Source organism: Nansenia antarctica (assembly GCF_963989245.1).
Source record: "Nansenia antarctica genome assembly, chromosome: 8".
Taxonomy (NCBI): Eukaryota; Metazoa; Chordata; class Actinopteri; order Argentiniformes; family Microstomatidae; genus Nansenia; species Nansenia antarctica.
Window position 1 is genome coordinate 43955570 of NC_137678.1, and position 23329 is coordinate 43978898.

Sequence of the window (23329 nt, forward strand, 5' to 3'; positions counted from 1 at the left end):
GAGTTCAATGGACTCAACTCAGCTGAGATAAGCTATGGTTTTACCCAGGGACGCGGGAAGGGGGGTGCTGAGGGTGCTGCAGCACCCCCTAGCGGCAAGCAGAAGGAGCTCCTCCTGCCTGAATTTTAAAAATAAAAATATTATTCAAACAATAATTTAAAACAATATAATAACTATTGTTGCTTTTGGGAATAAAAATAAATGTGTTTTTTGTAATAAATGTAAAAATGTGTTTGTTAGTTTTAATGTTAGTGATCACATGGTCATATCTTGCTAGGGACTTGACATCCGAGTCTTGACACCCCCACCCCCACCCCTGTTTGACGAGCCGTGTCGACCAGACATACGTTTTCCTGGGAGGAAAATTGGAACAGAGACATTCGAGTTTCATTTCATTTCAAAAAAGCTGGTTTACCAGGTGGAAATGGTTGCATTATGTCACTGAAAGAGACCCTGTTCTTTGCTTCTCTTGCAGTAAAGCTATATAGAGAAGGGGTTAAGGCACCACGACAGAAAGACAAGTGCATTTACAGTAGGAGGCTTTTGTAAGTTTAGCCAACACGAGATGTCTGACATACATTCAGAATCGGTGAGATTGCTTGCTTCGCTTAACAACACTCCCATTAATGCTCTACTGTCGGACGTTGTTGAGAAAGAGCAACAGACGGCCAGAAACGTATTAGAACTGATATTCAGATCCATCCGATTCTTCGGCAGCGAAGGGCTTCCGTTAAGATGCAATAACAATCGACATGGAGTGCTGTCTGTAATAATGGTCAACATCATGTTTGTGGACATTGTGGGACACTGTGAGCTGAGTGGAAATTACTGTAAATTCCAACACATTGTTGGTAAAATATTTAATGTTACGTCTTTGTAGTGTGTGGGTGCATGCGTGCGTGCTTAACTATTATTGCCCGTGCATTGGGGCCCGTCGTTATGCCACTGTGTGCGTGTGAGCGAACGAGCAATCAGCGAGAGGGAGGGAGAGAAATCGTTATAATTTTTTCCCTGGCAATTTTTTCCCCTGTAGCCTATAGACAGCACCTCAGCACCCCCAGTCAAAATACCTTCCCGCGTGCCTGGTTTTTACCTGCAAAGGCCATGATCTTAACCACGTGGCCGCTCTGGATGTCATGGTTCAGGATCTGCTGCTGTTCGTGGGTCACCTGACACTGGGCGTTCTCCATCAGGCGGAGGACATAGAAGATGTTGTAGTGCCACCTGGTGGCCAGGGAGAGAGGTGCAGTCAGTGGGCCAACAGTGGACTGTCTACCAGCTCACCGCCATGATATGACCAGTTTGTCCATAAATCTACACCTGTCTGTCTGTCTGTCTGTCTGTCTGTCTGTCCAATCTGTCTGTCTGTCTGTCTGTCTGACCAATCTGTCTGTCTGTCTGTCTGTCTGTCTGTCTGTCTGTCCAATCTGTCTGTCTGTCCAATCTGTCTGTCTGTCTGTCTGTCTGTCTGTCCAATCTGTCTGTCTGTCCAATCTGTCTGTCTGTCTGTCCAATCTATCTGTCTGTCCAATCTGTCTGTCTGTCCAATCTGTCTGTCTGTCCGTCCATCTACAGCACAACTGTCTCACCAGTCCGTCTGTCTGTCTGTCTGTCTGTCTGTCTGTCTCACCAGTCCGTCCGTCCGTCTGTCTGTCTGTCTATCTATCAATCATCAGTCCATCTGTCCCACCGATCCGATCCGTCCGTCCGTACCTGCTGCTGATCTTGATGTTGTTGTTCCTCATGGCGAGCAGCAGGGTTGCCACGGCGCTGAGGTACTCTGTGATGGTGTCTGAGGCCAGGCAGCGCCTCAGCCGTTCCACCAGGGCCTGGACGTCCCCCACTCCGTCACTCAGCATGAGGACCAGAGTCATGGCCGCCCACGGGTTAGGACCCTGCGCTCACACGCACACACACACACACACACACACACACACACACACACACACAGAAATTAATAATGGTGAGTGTGCAGAAGTTCAGGTGTATCTGTAGGTGTATGAACAGCTGTGTGTGTGTGTGTGTGTGTGTGTGTGTGTGTGTGTGTGTGTGTGTGTGTGTGTGTGTGTGGGGGGGGGGTTATGACAAGGCACATACCTCCTCCATGCCCTCTAGTTGAGGGAGCCTGTGTTTGAGGCAGGCCTCCGCCTGGGGGAAGAGACTGTGGCTCCTCAGACTCTGCAGCACCGCGGCCGCCTCCACCCTCTCCCTGCATGGCTTATACTGGGCCATGAACCTGACACACACACACACACACACACACACATCACACTCTGCAGCACCGCGGCAGCCTCCACCCTCTCCCTGCATGGCTTATACTGGGCCATGAACCTGACACACACACACACACACACACTGTGACGATCCACACTGGTACCACCAGTGGGCGCCAAACATCTATTGTCTTGTTGACCCTCTCTCTTGGTTCCTGATGGGCACAGGTGAAGGTGATCATCCTGATTGTCCCAGGAACTTTAAGAGGGGGTCAAATTGATGGACTCGGTCTCTTCCTTGTCGACCAGCAGCCGTTTTGGTTGTTGTTATGATTTACTTTATCATTCTTTCCATTCAACCTATTATTCTTTAATAAATCTCCTATTATTGTTCTCCATGTGTCGTCTCCCTTTTTGTCACCTTGTCCTGAGCCAGGCAAGCGTAACAAATTGGGTGCTCGTCCGGGAGTGAATTTGGTGAGAGCAATATTCTCTCCCTTTTCATAGTTGATATTCGGGATTGGATTGTTGGATTTGTCCAACTCTATATTGGGAGACCCGCATGGTTATTGTTTATAGTTATTGGGTTTTTGTTGGATTGGATGTAATGTATTGTTTAGTATATTTGGTACGTTGGTTTGGGTGCTGGTGACGAGGGGGAGCTGGCCGTCCGACTGTACTGACAAGGACGTAACTCTTGGTATTGGCTGTGATTTTCGGCTGGAGTTTGGTGAGTGCTGTGTTCTATGCAAAGCAGAGAAGGATAGGTAGGGCGGGTGGTTTAGATACCATCAGAGCTATACGTGAACCCCCGTGCTAGGAGTAGAAGCGCTTAACGCTTGTTTATTGTTTTCGTTTGTTATTTTTGGTGTGTTGAACGCGGGGGCGCCACCAGGCATTTGCTTGGTGGAAGAGTTGCATGTGAACGCACTGAAGACTAGCTGAGTGGTTAGTCAGTCATTACTGAGTTAGATGCGGGGCAGCTCTTACGAAGTATGTTAGTTACTTTTCTGTTTTGTATGTGTGCACAGTTACTCGCTTTAAATGGGCTGAAGATTATGGCTGATATGGGAGTAGTTTATAGGAGGAGTTTGTAATAGGAGGGGAGATTCCCGTTTGTTAGGGTTGGTTAATATTGGTTATTTGATTATATTGAGTTATGGATGTTTTTGAGGAGTTTGTGGCAGCTCCGTCGGTCGATGGATTGTTACAGTTAACGAAGGAACAACTGTGGAAGGTTGTGGAACATTATGAGGTTAAGCTTGAGGTGGTGAAAGGCCGAGCAAAGAAACAGGACGTAGTGGAGGCTTTACAGACTACGTTAATTAATAGGGGCATACTAAAGGGTAAATTGTCTGTCCCTAAAATATCCGTTGGGGTTGCATCTGGGTCCACTGAGTTAACATTTGATCAACAGAAGGAATTGTTAGCATTACAGATGGAATCACAGACGCGAGAGCGTGAATTTCAGATGCAAGAGCGTGAATTTCAGACGCGAGAGCAGACGCGAGAGCGTGAGTTTCAGGCACAAGAGCGTGCGAGGGACAGGGAATTGGAGTTGGATAAATTAGCTCTTGAACGGGAGCGCCTTAGGTTGATTGCTGAGGGAAAGTTATCTGACGGTGGAGGTGGCGATTCGAGTAATTCAAAGAGGGATAATATGTCTGTCATGGTTAGACTGTTGCCAAAGTTTAATGAAAAAGATCCTGATGTATTCTTTTCACTGTTTGAGAGTGTTGCCGACGATAGGGACTGGTCTACTTCAGACCGCACCGCATTACTACAGAGTGTGCTTATTGGCCGAGCTCAGGAAGCTTATATTGCTCTTAATGGTAGAGAGAGGAAAGATTATGATACAGTTAAGGCCGCTATCCTTAGGGCTTATGAACTTGTTCCTGAAGCTTACAGACAGCGGTTTAGAAAATGGAAGAAACATGACAAACAAACTCATGTTGAGGTTGTAAGAGAACTAACCAGCCATTTCAATCGTTGGTGCGTGGCGGTAGAGGTGAATACTCTGGAGGATCTGTCAAATTTGATTATTTTGGAACAGTTTAAAACCATTGTCCCTGATCGCATTGCCACTTACGTTAACGAACACAAGGTGAAAACAGCAGGTCAAGCCGCGGTGTTGGCAGATGAATTTGTACTGACTAATAAGAGTCAGTTTGGTGAACATCGTTTTCGTAGCGAGGGGAGCCGTAGACAAAATCCGACCGTGACTGACCTATTGGTAAATCGTACACAATTCCCTAACGAAGGTCCTGGTTATTCTGTCCCCTTTTCAAAGTCGGAGCATGGCAGTCAGAGTAGAGTAGATCCTAACTCGACATGCAATTATTGCCTTGAGAAGGGTCACTGGAAACAGGAGTGTCCTGTCCTAAAAGGAAAGAAAACCTACAGTGGGAAGGGGGGCTCTGTTAGACCGTTGGCTCTTGCAGTGCATGCTTGTGGGGCAGGAGTAAGAGTGTCTGGGGTTGCCGAGGGGTCTCCCTTTAAACCAGGGGTGATGGCATCCTCAGTATCCAGCCCACCTGCGGCTACTGAGTTGACGGGGGCATTACAGGGCTCTGCCTCCATACAGATTAGCGAGGAGGATCCTGATTTTGGCCCGTTTATTACTACAGGTTTCGTTTCTCTGGTGGGAAGCCCACAGAAAGTGCCTGTCCAGATACTTCGTGATACAGGGGCTTCAGAATCGTTTATATTGGAATCGGTTTTAACATTCTCTCAGGAGTCAAGTGTGGGGACCAGCGTTTTGATTAGAGGGATGGGGATGCAGACTTTGTCTGTCCCCTTGCATGAAATTGAGCTTTGCTCTGATCTGGTCCAGGGGGTAGTGACCATTGGTGTTCGACCCTCTCTGCCTGTGGTGGGTGTGGCAGTCATCTTGGGAAATAACCTGGCTGGAGGAAGAGTGTGGAGTGATGTGCCCCCACCTCTGGTAGTTAGTTCTGGGTTTACACGACCAACAGGACCCGACCTAAGTGTGAAGGAGTTTCCTGAGGTTTTTACTGCCTGCGCCATGACTCGTGCTATGAGTTGCATGGACCCTAAAATTGATGATGGTAAAGAGTCTGATAAGTTCACTCCTGACAATTCTGTTTTTCAGTTTCCTGACCTGCCGCCGCCTTTGTCTCGGAGTGAGTTGATTTTAGCCCAACAGGAGGATCCTGAGCTGAAGCTACTGCTCAGTGGGATTCAGCCTAAGAATGAGCTGGAGAGCTCTGAAAGTGGTTGTTTTCTCTTGGAGGATGTGTTGGTTCGTCAATGGCTTCCTCATAATGATTGTTCTGTGAGTGACCCAGTTTTCCAGGCAAAATTTACTGGTCCCTACTCTGTTGTACGACAGGTGTCCAGACAGAATTATTTGATCGATGCCCCTAGCCGTAGAGGGTCTACACAGACCACAGTGCATGGGGTGTCTCCATCTCCGTCCACTCCTGTGGTGGCAGCAGGGGGGGAGGAGGATGTGAGTGGGCCTGGAGACGGTGTTTTGCGTCCTCGGCTTAAGACCATGAGACATTGGCTGAGTTATGTGTTATTGTTTGAGAACTGTTTGGTTTCTGTTTGGCACTGGTTTGGGCTCTGCAGCACTTTGATGTTTATGTGGGAAGGGGGGGGTCTCATCCAGTGGTTGTTTGTTCAGATCATAACCCCCTGACCTTTTTGCATACTTTGCAGAGTCCGAGCCAGCGCCTTACCAGGTGAATCAATGCTGCCGGTCTAAAATTCTTGTCCTTAATCTCTCTTTCTCTTGCTCCTCCCTCCTTAAATAGAGCTTTTCCAGGTACCAGGAATTGCTGGAGGGTGGGCAGGTTGTAGGGGAGGTTGGGATTTGACGTTTAGGCTGTGTGGCAGAGATCACCGTTTTTTTGTTGCCATAGACTCTTGTTATTATTTGTATTATTTGTAATCTGGGAAACAAATTAGCAGAGACCTTTTTAGTAGGCCTCTGTTTTAAGGGGGGGGATGTGACGATCCACACTGGTACCACCAGTGGGCGCCAAACATCTATTGTCTTGTTGACCCTCTCTCTTGGTTCCTGATGGGCACAGGTGAAGGTGATCATCCTGATTGTCCCAGGAACTTTAAGAGGGGGTCAAATTGATGGACTCGGTCTCTTCCTTGTCGACCAGCAGCCGTTTTGGTTGTTGTTATGATTTACTTTATCATTCTTTCCATTCAACCTATTATTCTTTAATAAATCTCCTATTATTGTTCTCCATGTGTCGTCTCCCTTTTTGTCACCTTGTCCTGAGCCAGGCAAGCGTAACACACACACACACACACACACACACACACACACACACACACACACACGACACACACACGACACACACACGACACACACACGACACACACACAACACGACACACACACGACACACACACGACACACACACACACACACACAACACGACACACACACGACACACACACAACACACACACAACACGACACACACACGACACACACACGACACACACACGACACACACACACACACACACGACACAACACACGACACAACACACACACGACACACACACGACACACACACGACACACACACGACACACACACGACACACACACACACACGACACACACACGACACACACACACACACTCACACACACACGACACAGGCAGATGAGCACTTCACCCAGATCGATTGAGAGTGAATATGCCACAGTACGGGGTTCAGCCATCGCCTCTCAGACGAGGGGGAGACGAGGGGGAGACGTCACCTGACAAGGTTGATCACACTCAGACTTTGGGGGAGACGTCACCTGACAAGGTTGATCACACTCAGACTTTGGGGGAGACCTCACCTGACAAGGTTGATGACACTCAGGTCGTCCTCCTTGGTGATGCTGTTGGCCTTCAGAATGCAGCTGATCTCCCGAACGGCCTCTCTCTCTCCTTTCTGGTACCGGTAATACAGCTTCTTCCATGGAACAAACTACACACAGGACATAAAGATACAACATCACCGCCTAGAGATACTTTTTTTTTTTTTTTAAACCTACACAGATTGGACGACGGCTCTGCATATTCCTTTTGGTGCTGGCTAAGCAATCTCGCCTTTTTCATTAGGCACCAGTTTCGGGTAGAGTTCCCCCTTCTAGTCTCTCACCAGCTGCTCTGGGTACGTCTCCTCTACACATTCTAGTCTTCTAACCACGTCTCTCCATCCCCGTGTCTCACCAGAGGCTGGGTGACGATCTCCCTCCAGCGGTGACAGACCAGGCCCACGTGACGATAGAGGTCCTCGGCAGGGAGGAGACCGAACAGTATCTCCAGTATCTCCACCGGGAGGTCCTCCATGTGGCCCTGGGGCTGGACCAGGGCCTGGCTGGTGCCCAGGAGGCCGTAGTGGGCGTCGGGAAGAGCGTCCACCTCGTCCTCCTCCTGCTGGAACACACAGCCTGGATCCTCCTGTCCTGCTCCCAAGGAGGAGGAGCGCTCAAACTCCTCGTCGTCCCCGTACATGGCCTCCGTCAGCCCCTCCAGACAGTCCATCATTTCCTCTGGAGGCTCCTCCTTCATGGGTGTGGTAAACGCCTCCTCCTCCGACTCTGGGGTGGAAGGCTGGGCGGCCTTCTGAGGACTGACGACCCTGACTCTACCCGTCACGTCTAGATTACTAGATCTAGCTAGTAATCTAGCAGATTCTGAGAACCGTCGGCGACGGGGAGGAGGAGATGAGAGGAGATGAAAGGAGAGGAGAGGAGGAGGAGGAGAGAAGGAGAAGAGGAGAGGAGAGGAGATAAATAAGGGAGGAAGGATGGAGACACAACGGGTAGAGGACAACAAGGAAAGGGGGATCATGAGCAACACCGTCACGCCTGACCGTTGTGAGCGAAACAGAAACACACTTATCAAAGCAGACTAGTGTAGGCCTATGTTTGGTTTATTTACTACAGTGCCATGTCCCAGAAGACACTACACACAAAAACATACCTCTCCTCTTCTTTTTGGTGGGGGTTCTCGGTAAGAGGTTAGGAATAGGGTTGCCATGGACAACGGAATGGGGCTGTGTGAGGGCATGGGTGCCCTGGGCGCTGCTCCCCAGACTACCACACTCCCCAGCGCTGAGGTGCCTCCGCTTGGCCTTTCCTGCAAAACACCAGGGACATACAGGGTTATATCAGACACACGACAGGTGCAACTCAAAAAATTAGAATATCGTGCAAAACTTATATAGACTCATTACATGCAAAGCGAGATATTTAAAGCCTTTATTTGTTATAAATTTGATGATTATGGCTTACAGCCAGGGCCGTTTGGGAGATATGCGAGGCCCTGTGCGAAGTCAGATTTGCGAGGCCTTTTATAATGATGTAGGCTACTATTATAACCGCGCGACACGCACGCACCGATATATATTGCAAGAAATGCGCTCACATGCTGTGCTGATAGACAATAGAATATCTACTTATTTAGATAGTTTACAACCATGTTTGTTTCATTTCAAACCTTTTATACTCGTAAAGGATTAGGATTTAGGATAAAGCAGTCATCATACCCAACATTAAATACGCACAAGCCATTATTGACATGAATAGAGATGTTACTCACCACCATGTAGGCCTATCCTTTATGTTGAAAAGCTTACAGCAAAAGCAAAAAGACATGTCCCGTTTTTGAGAGTTTTTTCCCCATTTGGTAGTTTTCTGAGAAATAAAGTTTCACTAAAGTTTCTGTTCTCATTATTTTTAGGATAACTAAATCCAGGTTTCATCTTTGGGGGACCTCTTCTAATGATCACATATGTAACGGTAGAGTCCATGTACTGGCCAATTACCAGGATCATCATACATGACATCTGACACCGTAGGCTCGTCTTGCGTTCCATCACCTGTGGCTGCGTCCATGTCAATTTCACTCTCAGCCCTGCTGCTGCTGCTGCTCTGAGTAGCTCCATCTTCCGCCTCCGTATCCTCTACTTCGCCACTCCTGACCATCATCATCTTTGCCTCTCAGGGGGGGCTGTGCCGTGCTACTACTAGCATTGCTAGTGCTAGCAGTAACGTTAGCTTCTCGGTGCTAACGGGAGCCTCACTTGTTTTTAGAAATTGTTCGAACGAACCTCTAAGCGAGGCCCTGAAGCCTTCCTTTCTTTTATTTTTATTTATTTTTTCAGCAACGCAGAAACTAATAACTAATAATAGGTTGTCAGAGGTCCCCAGCTGCCTTATCCCTGTATTCATCTTTTTTTTTCTTTCTCTCTCTTCTCTCATTTTCATTCTATTCTCTATCCCTGTCTCCCTGTATCTCTTTGTCTCTCTACCTCACTGCAGTTGCAGAACAACATCTTCGCAAGCCTGGATGAGACTCTGTTGGCACGCGCCGAAGCTCTGGCAGCCGTGGACATGGCAGTGTCTCAGGGCAAGACGCACCCGTTCAAGCCCGACGCGACCTACCACAATCTGTCGTGTCTGTCTTGTGTGTGTGTCCGTGTGTGTGTGTGTGTGTGTGTGTGTGTGTGTGTGCACGTGTGTGTGTGTGTGTGTGTGTGTGTGTGTGTCTGGAGCATCCACTCTGTCCCGTCACATCCACCTCGTCCAGTGGCAAACTGACGTCTTTCTAACATCCCAGAGTGATTATTACTGTGGGTCCAGTGAACAGCACTGATAGGAATCAGAGACTAGAGAGTACGTCAAACGAACGCAGCCCAGCGCTAGCTTAGGCTCCCTTAATACCATATTAGTCTCCCTCTCTCTCTCTCTCTCTCTCTCTCTCTTTCTCTCTCTCTTGCTCTCTCTGACTCTCTCTCTCTGTCTCTCTCTATCTCTCTCTCTCTCTCTCTCTTGCTCTCTCTCTCTCTCTTGCTCTCTCTCTCTCTCTCTCTCTCTCTCTCTGTCTCTCTCTCACTCTCTCTCTCACACACACACACACACACACACACGCACGCACGCACACACACACACACACACACACACACACACACACACACACACACACACACACACACGCTATCGTGGAGCTCCGCCCCATAGGGGAACTCTGCTCCTATTGGTTTAGGGCCCTGGGCATCCGTGATGCAGAACTGCGTGGATGGCCCGGCCGATATAAAAAGTTTTGGGCCGCGGTCTGCTGAAATAAGTTATTTTCAATGAAAATCACCAGAGACAAAATTACTTATTATAAAAAATGTTTATATAATACATTCTGATCGGCCCAGAGTCTCGCGGCCCTCCTGGCATTTGCCAGGCTTGCCCGGTGCCCAGCTAGCAGGGAATGTTCCCACAACATTGGCTAACATTCCCTACAAGTTCTGCTAATGTTTTAAAGAAAACGTTTTCATCTAATGTTCAAAGAGCATTTTAAGGATGTTTACCATTTCAAATAATGTTCCTATAACGTTAAATGTTAACAAAGTAAGAACGTTTTAGGTGCAACATTCTGAGGATGTTTTGGGGACATTGTTTAGGTAACAGATTATAGAATGTTCTTTTATAAAATGTTCCCACAATGTTACATGATAACAAAGAATGGACATTTTCAAAGCAACATTCGGATAATGTTTTCAGGATGTTATTGATGCCTCAGATCACAAAACGTTTTTTCTAGAATGTTCCTGTAATGTGATATGTAAACAAAGGAAGAACGTTTTACCTGCAACATTCCAAGGATGTTTTGGGGACATTGTTTAGGTAACAGATTATAGAATGTTCTTTTATAAAATGTTCCCACAATGTTACACGATAACAAAGGAAGAACATTCCCAGCTAGCAATTTTTGGTTCTAAAAATGTTCAAAGAATGTTACCTAGAATGTTCTCGTAATGTTTTCAGCGGGAAGTTTTCTTTAAGTTCCCAGAATGTTCTAGGATAACGTTCTCTAAAAACATTTTTTAAATGTTGTGTGATAACCTTCTTAAAATGTTAAGTGACAACATTGCTAGAACATTATGCCCTAATGTTCTTGAAAACGTTTTCAGTGGGAAGTTCCCAGAATGTTTTAGGATAATGTTCTCTAAAAACATTTTTTAAATGTTGTGTGATAACCTTCTTAAAATGTTAAGTGACAACATTGCTAGAACATTATGCCCTAATGTTCTTGAAAATGTTTTCAGCGGGAAGTTTTCTTTAAGTTCCCAGAATGTTTTAGGATAATGTTCTCAAAAAACATTCTACAAATGTTTGGTAATAACCTTCTTAAAATGTGAGTTGACAATATTGCTAGAACATTACACCTTATGTTCTCAAAACATTTTCAGCTTAAGTTTTTTTTGTTCCCAGAATGTTTTAGGATAACGTGCTCTAAAAACCATTCTAAAAACGTTTGCTTATAACCTTCTTAAAATGTTTACTGAAAACCCTGTTAAAACATTATGCCCAAACATTCAGAAAATGTTTTTGGGATGTTATTAAAAATTCAAGTTTCAGACTTGCACCAATAACCGAGGAGGCTGAGGACGTGGCAGACCAATCAAACGACTCTGATTAGATTTCAGACCAATCAAACGACTCTGATTAGATTTCACTAAGCCTGACTGAGATGTTCAGTTCACCTCCGTGGTCGGGCACATGTAGACGGTTTTAGTTGAAGACAGCACAAGGGAACGGGACACCGTGGATTAAACGGTAAGGTTACAATAACTGTTTTTAATTGATTAACGTTACTTTGTATGGATACATTTACTTTCTTGACCACAAACTAACCGTTAATGCGAATAATGTCGAGCGTGTGTTGTCAGAAATTGCTAGGAAGCTGGGCGCAAAATTAACTTTTATCCTCCGTCCAAATCGACAAATTGGTGAACGTTCATATTTGACCAGCCACTCAATAGATTAACGTCATTGTTGTTGGTTTTTTGGCTGGTGAGTGAAGCAAATCTACCAGCCCAAAGGTTTGGGCCAGGTTTGGGAGCTAGCTAGCTAGCTAGCTAGCAAGCTATAGCAATCTAGCTAGCACAATTACTAGCATTCTACATGTCTATTTTACATGGATATTACTTGGTTATTTCCAGTAATTACTGCATAATTAACTGCCTGTAATTTAAAGGGCTACCAAAAAGACTTCTGATGAATCAGAAACTATTCTGATTTTAAATACTATTTTTGTTATAATGCAGGTGGATAATACAGGTGGACCATCCATGACTGAGGACAGTGCTACAGGTGGACCATCTGTGACTGAGGACAGAGTTCAGAGTAAGGATGTGTCCAGGGATGATGTTTAAGATGATGTTTAAGCAGCAGCACTTGAGGGGAGCAGAAGCCCCACACTGTTCGAGGACTAAATCAAGCAATCAACACTTTGGGAATGCCTGTCTGTCATGAGGATATGTACTGTCAGAGATATGTACTGTTGCAGTGATGATAGGTTCTGACTTCCATGTTTTCAGTATGTAGGCCTACAGTATATGATGTTTTGCTTTAAAAAAAAAAAATGTTCTCAAATGAAGCTGTGGCTGCCTCTCCCTGTCTCACCTCTGTTGTTAATGTTAATAAATAATGATACATTATGTTGAAAGACTTGAATATTTATGTTATCAAACTTTTACATGTGTTAATACGTTTAGCTAAAAACATTTTAAGAATGTTTGGGCATAATGTTTTAACAGGGTTTTCAGTAAACATTTTAAGAAGGTTATAAGCAAACGTTTTTAGAATGGTTTTTAGAGCACATTTGTTACGAGGGGGGTCAGCGAGGATCACTCCCCGATGCCTCTGCTGGTTGAAGAGCAGCATCACTCCAGCCCTGGACTAATTACGTGATTATTGTCACCTGTGAGTGTTTGTATGTGTATTTAGGTGTGTCCCATTTCCCGGTTCCCTTGTCAGTTGTTCGTACTTGTTAGCGTCTTGTGAACCCTCGTCTTTCCCTTAAGAATATTGTGCATGATACTTGTCTCGGTCCTGGAGGACTTTACCTTACCTGTCGCTACTTCCAGCAGGTATTATTGACTATATGTGTGTTTTGATTTGTTTGTGTTTAAGTGAAGTTTGCTTTTAGTAAACGAGCCTTGTTTGCTCATCTTTTGTTTTCGCTACTCGCAAGTGTTTTGTTTTTGTTATTAGTTATCGACTCGCTACGCAGAGCCTTGCTTGCTCTCCTTTATTTTGTTGTGGTTCTGTATCACGGTCCTATGGATATTCAGTGTATTCATCTCAGTAAAGAGAACTTTATTTTATTCATGTCTCGACCTCAATTCCTCTGAGTCGCACCGCACATGGGTCCAACACCACTCTACATTTAGAACATTATTCCAAAACGTAACACACGTTATCCTAAAACATTCTGGGAACAAACAAAAAACTTAAGCTGAAAATGTTTTCAGAACATAAGGTGTAATGTTCTAGCAATATTGTCAACTCACATTTTAAGAAGGTTATTACCGAACATTATCCTAAAACATTCTGGGAACTTCCCACTGAAAACGTTTTCAAGAACATTAGGGCATAATGTTCTAGCAATGTTGTCACTTAACATTTTAAGAAGGTTATCACACAAAAATTTTAAAATGTTTTTAGAGAACGTTATCCTAGAACATTCTGGGAACTTCCCACTGAAAACGTTTTCAAGAACATTAGGGCATAATGTTCTAGCAATGTTGTCACTTAATATTTTAAGAAGGTTATCACACAACATTTTTAAAATGTTTTTAGAGAACGTTATCCTAGAACATTCTGGGAACTTCCCACTGAAAACGTTTTCAAGAACATTAGGGCATAATGTTCTAGCAATGTTGTCACTTAACATTTTAAGAAGGCTATCACACAACATTTTAAAAATGTTTTTAGAGAACGTTATCCTAGAACATTCTGGGAACTTAAAGAAAACTTCCCGCTGAAAACATTACGAGAACGTTCTAGGTAACATTCTTTGAACATTTTTAGAACCAAAAATTGCTAGCTGGGTGGCCAGTCCGCCGCTGACTGTAGCTATAGTAACATCACCATAGAAACCAGCCAGGCTGTGCTAGCTAGCCTAGTTAGCTTCTCAACACTTGGCTAGAACAGTTTGGGTAAAAGGTTTTATCTGACAGACTTTAATGGTCAGTCTTACCTGTAACTGCCTCCATCGTGAACACCGTCGTGTAGTATAACAGTTTAAAACGTTCAAAGTAACATATAACATATAAAACTATATGAATATAGAATTGAACTGATCCTTTATGTTGTGTGTCTTTAATCCCCGCGGTGAAACTGTCATATCGGCTAGCGCTGTCGCAGCGCAAAGCCCGCCAAAGCAGGGCTGCCAGATGGGATTGACATATTCCTGCCTAACCACAGTGTAAAAACCACTAAATCCATAAAAATAAAAAAAGCCCAAAACCTTAGATTATCAGAAAAACTCTAATTACTATTGGGCAGGTGCATTGATGATTCACTTTGGAATAAGGCGTCTGCAGTGCTAAATGCCAAACATATAAATGTAAAATATATATATATATTACCTTTAGTAGCCGACTCCATAGTTACGAAGAAGTGTCCAGTCTATGGGTCGCAATCGTTTGCTGTAAGAAAGATAAACAGGAGTGCATTCAATAGTGTACCTAAGTGCTTAGCTAGGTAGTTGCTAGGCAGCCAAGATCAGGCTAGCTGTATCTCTGTATTCACGTGATTTGACTTGTGTGGAAAGGAGCACTTACCTTTATATTAAAGGTCTGGCTAGCAAATACAGTTGCTTGCTTATCAAACAACTTTGTGTGTGGTCAAAGTCAACTTTTTTTTTTATTGCATTAGCTATTTCAGTTAGCGAGTGTTTTAGCTAGTTCTGTCTCCGGCTGCGTTCGTAAATTCTCGCTGAGAGCGCCGGAGCGCACACTGAGTTCAACGTCATGAAGTGACCACGTAATTTGATTGGACAAGAGACATTCCATGAGTGCTGGTCAGATTTCCAGAGCGAGTTTACGAACGCAACCCCTATTGGCTCCTTTCTTTTCTTTGGTTAATATTACGCTTTAGCGCCGACTAGAGTTATGTGAGGAAATACATGATGTTATATCGATGTATTATACAAATATAAGAATATTGTCGTGTTTTGTCCGTCTGATGTGCGTGGGTATAATGACTCACACGACAACGAATTCTCCGTTCAGCAGCTTTGCAGTTCATGCCGATGAGCACCCTTAACTGACCGTTACGTAACCAAGGTAACGAGCTATATCTCTCTCTTGGGTGATCATGTGACATACAGTAACCAATCAACAATAACGGTAACATAAACACAACAACAACAACAACAACAACAACAGGGAAAGCCATCCATGGTGGACTGTCTCACACTATCCCCCTCCAAGAGTACTGAGTCCCTTCAGTACAGGTGACTTATCATTAACATGTCTAGGAATAGAACAGTTGACTCAATGAACTAATCTAAATTATTAGATTACTTACATCACATTCTTTGCAAACTCGTAGGCCCTATAGCTAAACAGCAGTGAAACAATTAAAACACTTAACTACTTGGCAGTAAAATATATATATATATATTTTTCTTTATAATGCAAAACTTCTTGGATGAAGTAACCAATCTGCAGATAAACTAAACAGTCTCTCTTTCAATAACTAGTTCCTGAATCTCTCTGGCTTATTAACCATGCGTCCCTTAGATGTTTTAACAGTATTTTTTGGAGTGTCCTTTTGTCTTTTTTCCTGCTGACACCTTGGAGCTTTGAGATGAGGTTTCTCCTCTTGATCACATGACTCTCGAGAAGCTCCTTCCCCTGCTGGATCTTTATCATTGTCTTTCTGTAGTGGCAGCTCTGGTACCAACGGGACATCCTCTTCAGGTAGCTGTGTAGCTGGGTCTTGGCACTGCTGCAGCACTTGACTCCTTTGACGTTTTATCCCAGCAGGGACCACCTCACTATTGTATGGTTTAAGCCGATCATGGTGCACTATCTTTCTGCGCTTCAACCCTTGAATATCGTAGAGGACAGGACCACGGCATCCAGCCACAATCAAGGGGCCCTTCCAAGGTGCTTGAAGCTTGGGGCTTAGTCCCTTCTTTTTCGTGGTATCCTTTACATACACCAAATCTCCAACGCTGTAAGAATGTTCTCGTGCTCGGACATCATACATCTTCTTCTGACGTTCTTGTGCAGTGCGGAGGTGCTCCCTCGCTGTGCTTTGTGCCTCCTTATAGATAGACAGACAGATAGATAGATAGATAGATAGATAGATAGATAGATAGAGAGATAGAGAGAGAGAGAGAGATAGATAGATAGACAGATAGATAGATAGATAGATAGATAGATAGACAGATAGATAGATAGATAGAGAGAGATAGATAGAGAGAGAGATAGAGAGATAGATAGAGAGATAGACAGATAGATAGATAGATAGATAGAGAGAGAGAGAGAGAGAGATAGATAGATAGATAGATAGAGAGAGAGATAGAGAGAGAGAGCGATAGATAGATAGCTAGATAGAGAGATAGATAGAGAGAGAGATAGATAGGTAGGTAGATAGATAGATAGATAGAGAGAGAGAGAGATAGATAGATAGATAGGTAGGTAGATAGATAGATAGATAGAGAGATAGAGAGAGAGAGATAGATAGATAGATAGATAGACGAGACTGAAGAGACGCCCAATGCATTTAGGTGAAGTTGAGTATGAAAAGTATCCCCACGCCGCATACTCAGAAATGTTGGCGAATCTAGTGTACATCCTGGCATTTCTCACGTGTGTGTGTGTGTGTGTGTCACAAACGTTTCAATTGACTCAACCACATGAAGTTGATACATTAAGGGCGGCTACACACTAGACGACTTTTCAAGTTGTAACATCGCTGAGCCTCTCACACTAAACGACCGTCGTGCTGGTGTCCGCGTCTCAGCGGCGCGCAGACGTCGCAGCACAGCGCAGACTACAGGATGTGGCAACGACGGGGGCTCACAGACTACAAGATTCTTCACTTGGTCAGGACGATTCGCCAAGCTGCAGTGACGCGATATCAGCACATGATGACGAGACGTTGACAGCTGTCAAAACAAGATGGAGCTTGACACGCAACAACAATTAGCTGCACTTGTTGCATGTGCATTTATTTGCTCAGAAAAACCGAAAAGGAAAAGGGCCAAACGTAGAATTTGGACGAGAGAGTGGTTGGCGAGACGTGGACAGCATGGGTTGTCAGTTCTGCAGAGAGAGTTGGAGGTAAGTCCCATTGAGAAACGGTATGTTTAGCAAGACTGGCCTGTTTAAATAGCTTGCTAGGTTGTGTAGCACTAGCTGACTAGCTACTACTATTTGAGAATATGACGTGTTATTAGAGCAAACATTACTTTGTGCATATTTGCCAGCTGACATTTTTAGCTCTAATAGGCTATATTGTGCTCCTCTCCCTCCCATCTTCCCAATAATAGATGAATGATAGGACTGGGTTCAGGGAGCTGCTACGGATGACAGAAGATGAGTTTGATTACCTGCTGGGGAAGGTTGTTTGCCTCATCACAAAGCAGGACACCAAGATGAGAAGGGCAATTACTGCAAGAGAGCGTCTGTCTTTGACCCTTCGATTTTTGGCAACCGGTGGGTAGGCCTATATCATAACAATTTCACATTATCATGTTATAATACTGTAGCATATTATAGCCTACATTTCAAATGTGTGCATTATATGTTGGCTGAACTTTTATTTTCTCATGAAGGTGAAACCTTCAAATCACTCAGCTTCCAATACCGAATTGGGAGCAGCACTGTGTCCAGCATTGTTGTGGAGACCTGCGAAGCCCTGCATCTGGTCTTGAAGGAAGATTTCCTGACGGTAGGCTTTGGTCACCACAGAGCACTACAGACATAACCCGGTGTTCTAAATCCTACAATACTAACCTGTTTTTCAGTTCAATCTAATATTCTCCTCCCTTTTATCCTCAGACACCAGCATCGGAAGCTGAATGGCGAGCAATTGCCAAAGATTTTGAAGATAAATGGCAGTTTCCGCACTGCCTTGGTGCCCTCGACGGCAAGCACATCTACTACATACAACCCCCAACGAGCAGTGGTAGTATATATTACAACTACAAATCAAGATTCTCTGTCCTCATGATGGCTGCCGTGGATGCAAACTATAAGTTCATCTATGCCAACGTGGGCGCCCAGGGCAGGGTCTCTGATGCTGGACTGTTTGCCCACTCTGACCTCAGAAAAGCAATGGACCAGAGCCTCCTAAATGTTCCGCCTCCTGAGCCACTGCCCAACTCCAGTGCTGTAGTTCCCTACATGTTTGTGGGGGATGAGGCATACCCTCTACGGACGGACCTGATGAAGCCCTACCCATTTCGACAGATGGACCACGACCAACGCATTTTCAATTACCGCCTCTCAAGGGCGCGGAGAGTGGTCGAAAATGCCTTTGGCATCCTGGCTAACAGGTTGAGGGTGTTTAGGTCCACCATCTGCCTTGAACCGGAGAAGGTTACAAAGATAACCATGGCCTCCCTCTGCATACACAACTATCTCCGAGAGTGCAGGTCTGAGGCATACATGCCACCAGCCTTTGCAGACTGGGTGGATGCGGACCACAGGGTCATCGAGGGAAGCTGGAGGAGACATGGATCAGGAAATCTGCAGCCAGTGGAGCTTGGAAGGGGACGCAACCCCACAATCAGTGCAAAAGAACAACGCAACCTGCTTAAGGATTATTTTGCTTCACCTGCGGGTGAGGTTCCATGGCAGGAGGAACACATTTAAGCCAAGGACACTGTTTAGTTTTAGGCCTATTGGAAGGCAACCATGTGTAAATAAATAGCCTAATGTCTCACAATGTGGAATCTGAACAATCAAAGAATGTGTGATGACAATTTATACTTACTTTTTTCAATAAAGTGCAAAGGCTTTTTTCTCATTGACATTTTATTGTACAGATGTTTCTTTCAAAACTCAAAACATACCTGAATAAAAAATGGCACAGCAACAAAACTGGCATAAATCAAGGTCAACATTCTTGTGTATCTTCAAAAGCAGTTTCACTCATCAATAACACGGTGAACCTGAATACAAAATGGCACAGCCATAAAACTGGCATAAAACAAGGTCAACATTTCAACAAGTATCTTCAAAAGCAGTGCAACTGCATGAAAAAAAACAACGTTAACAAATAGTGTAAAGTAATTGTAAACAACAAATATAGTAGTGCAGATTTTGTAAACGCCTTGAATTACATGTCAATTGTCAGAGTCGTATAGCCTCTGAGTAAAAGATGGCTGAGGAACCTGAGGTGGCATGTACTGAAGGTGGTGTGGTAGGGGTTGTGTTGGTGCCAAGGTGTGTGGGTGAGATGCATACATTTCAGAGTCCTGGGCATCATACAGCAGTGTCATGATGTTTCTTTTGACCCTTGTTTTGATTGATAGGTCTTTTATTTGCCTAAGTTCAATTGCAACCTGATTTCCAAATGAAGCCTCTGGATTATCGCACTGCTTGGCACCGATAGCCAGGACTTTTGACGACATCTCCTTTAATGTATCAAGCTTCTGGAGCTCGATGTCAAGCTCTGTGTGTTTCTCTTTGCAGCGTTTCTTTGAGGGCATCTTTACAGGCAAGCTGGCAGTGGATGAGGCGGGAGGCTGATGACTTTCCTCACCATCTGAATCAAAGGGGGTACCAGGTCGTGATTCAGGCATGATGGCTGACGTGTCAACTGATGCCACAGATCTTGATGAAGTCTCCGACATGTCACACTGGACATCATGTTCCTCTTCATCCAGCATGTCTCGGATTGACCCACCAAGCTAGAATAGGAGGGAGAGAAAAAAGCGTAATATGCCATCAAATGCTACATTCACAAGGTGACCGTGCAGACATGTGAAAGAAGTGTTTTGTGGTTCGTGAGAGCTCTTGCTATTGTGTAGATTTGTTGGATTCTTGGTCCCACTCCCACTTGCCTGTGGTTTCAGCAGACGTGTATATTGGGTCCTCAAAGATGTGGCCCTGGTCTTCACCTCCTCAACTGAAAAGAAAAAAAAAACATTACAAGAGGTATTGTCATTTGCATGCATGAGCGTTATGAACATAATTATGTTCCATCATCAGCCAAGTGCTCATTTCAAACAGAAGAATGGACAATTGGGGCACAGATATTTATTTTAATGCACATGCTCCCTTGCCCTCCCTCCCTACCTCTGTCTCTCCCTCCTCCATCTCTCTCCCTCCCTCTTCCCCTCTCACTCCCTCTCTCCTTCCTCCCACTCCATCCATTTTCCTCCCTCTCTATATTGATTGTTTAATAATATTGTTGTTAGCTGTTACAGCTGGACTTTATTTTCAGGCAAGCTGGGGTGGATAGCTGACATGTCAACTGTTGTTGTCATGGATCTAGATGTAGAGGTGGACATGTCTGACACATGTAATAGTGATACCATTTCTCCAACCCTGCGGGGCAGGCTCAAATAGCCTAGTGCTCACGTGAAGCTATAGACTAGTGTTTAGCGAGTTTCGCTAGCTAGCTTGTTAGCTCACCTGGTTGTTGTAGGATCGTAGCAATTTCTCTCCAGCTCTCCTCTTTTTCGAGACGGTTGTGGTAGTCTGGGCAAGACAAGTCGAACAGGCACTGATGGTCCTGCCACAGTTCAATGAGCCTTCCTTCCATCTGTTCACTCCACCGAGCGCTGGCAACTTTTTTCTTCGGAGCCATTTCTACTTTCACGCCTCCTCCGCGCTGCATTTCCTCGACCTCTCATTACCTGTGCTGTCCACTTCCGCGCTGCATTTCCTCGACCTCTCATTGGCTGTGCTGTCCACACGGGGCGTTGCCCATCTCAGACTAGCAGAATGTAGATTCCGTCGGCCGATAAAATGAAACATGTTTGAAAAGATCTGGAGCCCTGCGACGGCCCTAACGACGGGATCGGCGGTCCTCCGATTGCGTCTCTGAGCCTGTCACATTAAACGAGCGTCGGAGACGGCGCGTCCCCGGGTTTGCAACGACTGGAGGATTTTGTCGCCGACCGCAAAAACTGGTCGGCGACAGCTAAATCGGGGTTAAAATCGTCTAGTGTGTAGCCGCCTTTACCCTCAGCCTGATCGGAGGGCTAGTTGTAATGCATGGAATGCTATGAGTCATGGTATCAAACACGCGTACAACACCCTCAAGTATAACATGCATGATATCTTGTGGTGTTTGATTGATTATATAATCAAAGTGAGGAAATTCTGCTAATTTGCACCTCCTGTTTATACCATGTTGTTTTTAGATTTTCTTTCAGAAAGTCAGTGCTTGCCCTTTCAATGTCACTACATTGGCTGATATGACTTGCCATGGTCCTTTTAACAAACAAATCTTCATTAAATTGTTCCTGCATGTCTTCAAAGTTGCATTCGCAGTGCCTGCATTTACTATAAGCGAACCCTCCTCCTTCCTTAAATCCAGCCACTTCATGTTGAGTGGAACTTTAACACCATCATACAGCTCAATGAAGTCACGGTTAATCCTCTCAAATATCTTATCAATACCACAATCAGAAAGATCTTTTGATTTTACCATTGCAAGCAGACGAATGGAAGCAAGTCTTGATCTATATTTAGGGCTGATGTTACCTAAGGTGTAATATATCAATAACAATTTGTTTGTGGTTACCCGGGAGCCAAGAGGATTGCATAATTCAATCTCATCTGTATATAAAATTAATTGCAATTCTGTCGGAACTTTCAGAAACAGTGGGTGCGACTTCAAAATGTGTCCATCAATTAAATCCTGAAAAAATCCATCCTTGGATGGCTGTGGCCCCTCTTCAATCATTGTGTTGCATACACATATATTACAAATCCCCCCCAAATTAAAAAAGTTGTAGTTTTTGATTGATTTATGAATTAACTAATTATTACAACCCCCCTTTTAGAAATGGTAGCTACCCAGACCCACGTGACTTACGTCTCTGAGTTTCGCGCGCCTTTCTTCAGCTCATCGTCATCACAGGCAGTCGGACTTGGTTTGAAGCCGTTTCTGTTTCTTTGCAAGTAAGTAACAATAGTGTCATATATGATATATACTCATATATCATTTGGTAGTCAACTCCAACAAGAGCCAGAGCCCGCTGGGGTTCGAGACTCACGATGAGATCACCGTCACCAGACAGGTAGCTATCACCATCACCGTCACCAGACAGGTAGCTATCACTATCACTATCACTATCACCGTCACCAGACAGGTAGATATCACTATCACTATCACCGTCACCAGACAGGTAGCTATCACTATCACGGTCACCAGACAGGTAGCTATCACTAGGGTATGGGTATGTGTGTATGTATGTCAGGGTATGTATGCAAATATTTATTTGTTCAACTTAGCAGTGGTATAGTAACAAAGTAGAACTACTTAAAATGAATGAAAGCAATGTCGGAGACTGGTGAAAGCTGAATGGTTATGCATGAATCTATAGGTAGAGTCTATTATGCAAATTATAAATTTAATTAAATCAATGAATTCATCTCTTGGCACGACAGACAGTGATGCCCCCACGCTCCGAGCGGCTCTAGGCTAGCGCGGCAAAATCTTTTTTTTCATGAATCTTTTTTTTTTTTTATATATATATATATATATATTATTTTTCCCCCCTTATTTTACACCTTTGAGAAAAACCATGACCAAAATAGCATTTATTTGGCTATCATATCAATATTTTAGAGCTCCCCCCAAAATGTCACAAACCATGTTTCCAGGGGAGCTCATGTTACCACTAGGGGAGCTATAGCTCATGTCACCACTAGGGGAGCTATAGCTCACGTCACCACTAGGGGAGCTATAGCTCATGTCACCACTAGGGGAGCTATAGCTCCCAGAGCTTCCCCTTATTTGGCACTGTGCCTCTACCTCGTAACCTAACCATAACCTGCACCTGGCTGGACGGAGGACAAAGTCTGTTGTTGCTGTCGGTATATTTGGGGGATTATTTGTAACTGTTGAACGTGTAAGTTAAGTTAGCCTACTGAAGAATGTTTGTGTTAGTCGGTTTGGACTCACTACTAACTAACTAGCCTGTTAGCGTTAGCAGCTTAACGTTAGCTCAGCTGTAACCTAGCAACGTTAGCAGCTTCACGTTAGCTCAGTAACCCGTTGGGGGGGCGGCAGGGACCCGCTGGCGCCAAAATTCAAAAGGACGTTTTCTTGTTGTGGGTCGTCGCTCCACCAGTCCCGCTGGTGTCTAGAG

The 23329-nt window shown here is 44.6% G+C and overlaps 2 protein-coding genes and 1 long non-coding RNA gene across 3 annotated transcripts in view; 1 reads left to right on the plus strand and 2 right to left on the minus strand.

Annotated features, from left to right (window-relative positions):
* LOC308164241 (F-box DNA helicase 1-like) overlaps positions 1 to 15917 on the minus strand; it is a gene marked incomplete at both ends in the record, with an annotated part of 36770 nt that extends 20853 nt beyond the window's left edge. The window contains 7 exons of the mRNA XM_080538381.1: positions 1094 to 1224; positions 1714 to 1895; positions 2098 to 2236; positions 7048 to 7178; positions 7424 to 7890; positions 8180 to 8335; positions 15839 to 15917. Coding sequence (XP_080394507.1) covers positions 1094 to 1224; positions 1714 to 1895; positions 2098 to 2236; positions 7048 to 7178; positions 7424 to 7890; positions 8180 to 8335; positions 15839 to 15917 — 1285 coding nt within the window. The remainder of the gene's footprint in view (positions 1 to 1093; positions 1225 to 1713; positions 1896 to 2097; positions 2237 to 7047; positions 7179 to 7423; positions 7891 to 8179; positions 8336 to 15838) is intronic.
* The window catches only part of LOC308163667 (translation initiation factor eIF2 assembly protein-like), a 112057-nt gene continuing 90963 nt past the window's right edge, over positions 2236 to 23329 (minus strand). The window contains exon 14 of the transcript XR_013937624.1: positions 2236 to 2271. The gene's annotated coding sequence lies outside the window, so the exon portion shown is untranslated. The remainder of the gene's footprint in view (positions 2272 to 23329) is intronic.
* LOC308163669 lies at positions 17586 to 18155 on the plus strand. The gene is made up of 3 exons (XR_013937625.1): positions 17586 to 17711; positions 17831 to 17946; positions 18057 to 18155. It is a non-coding gene; the product is annotated as an uncharacterized lncRNA (long non-coding RNA).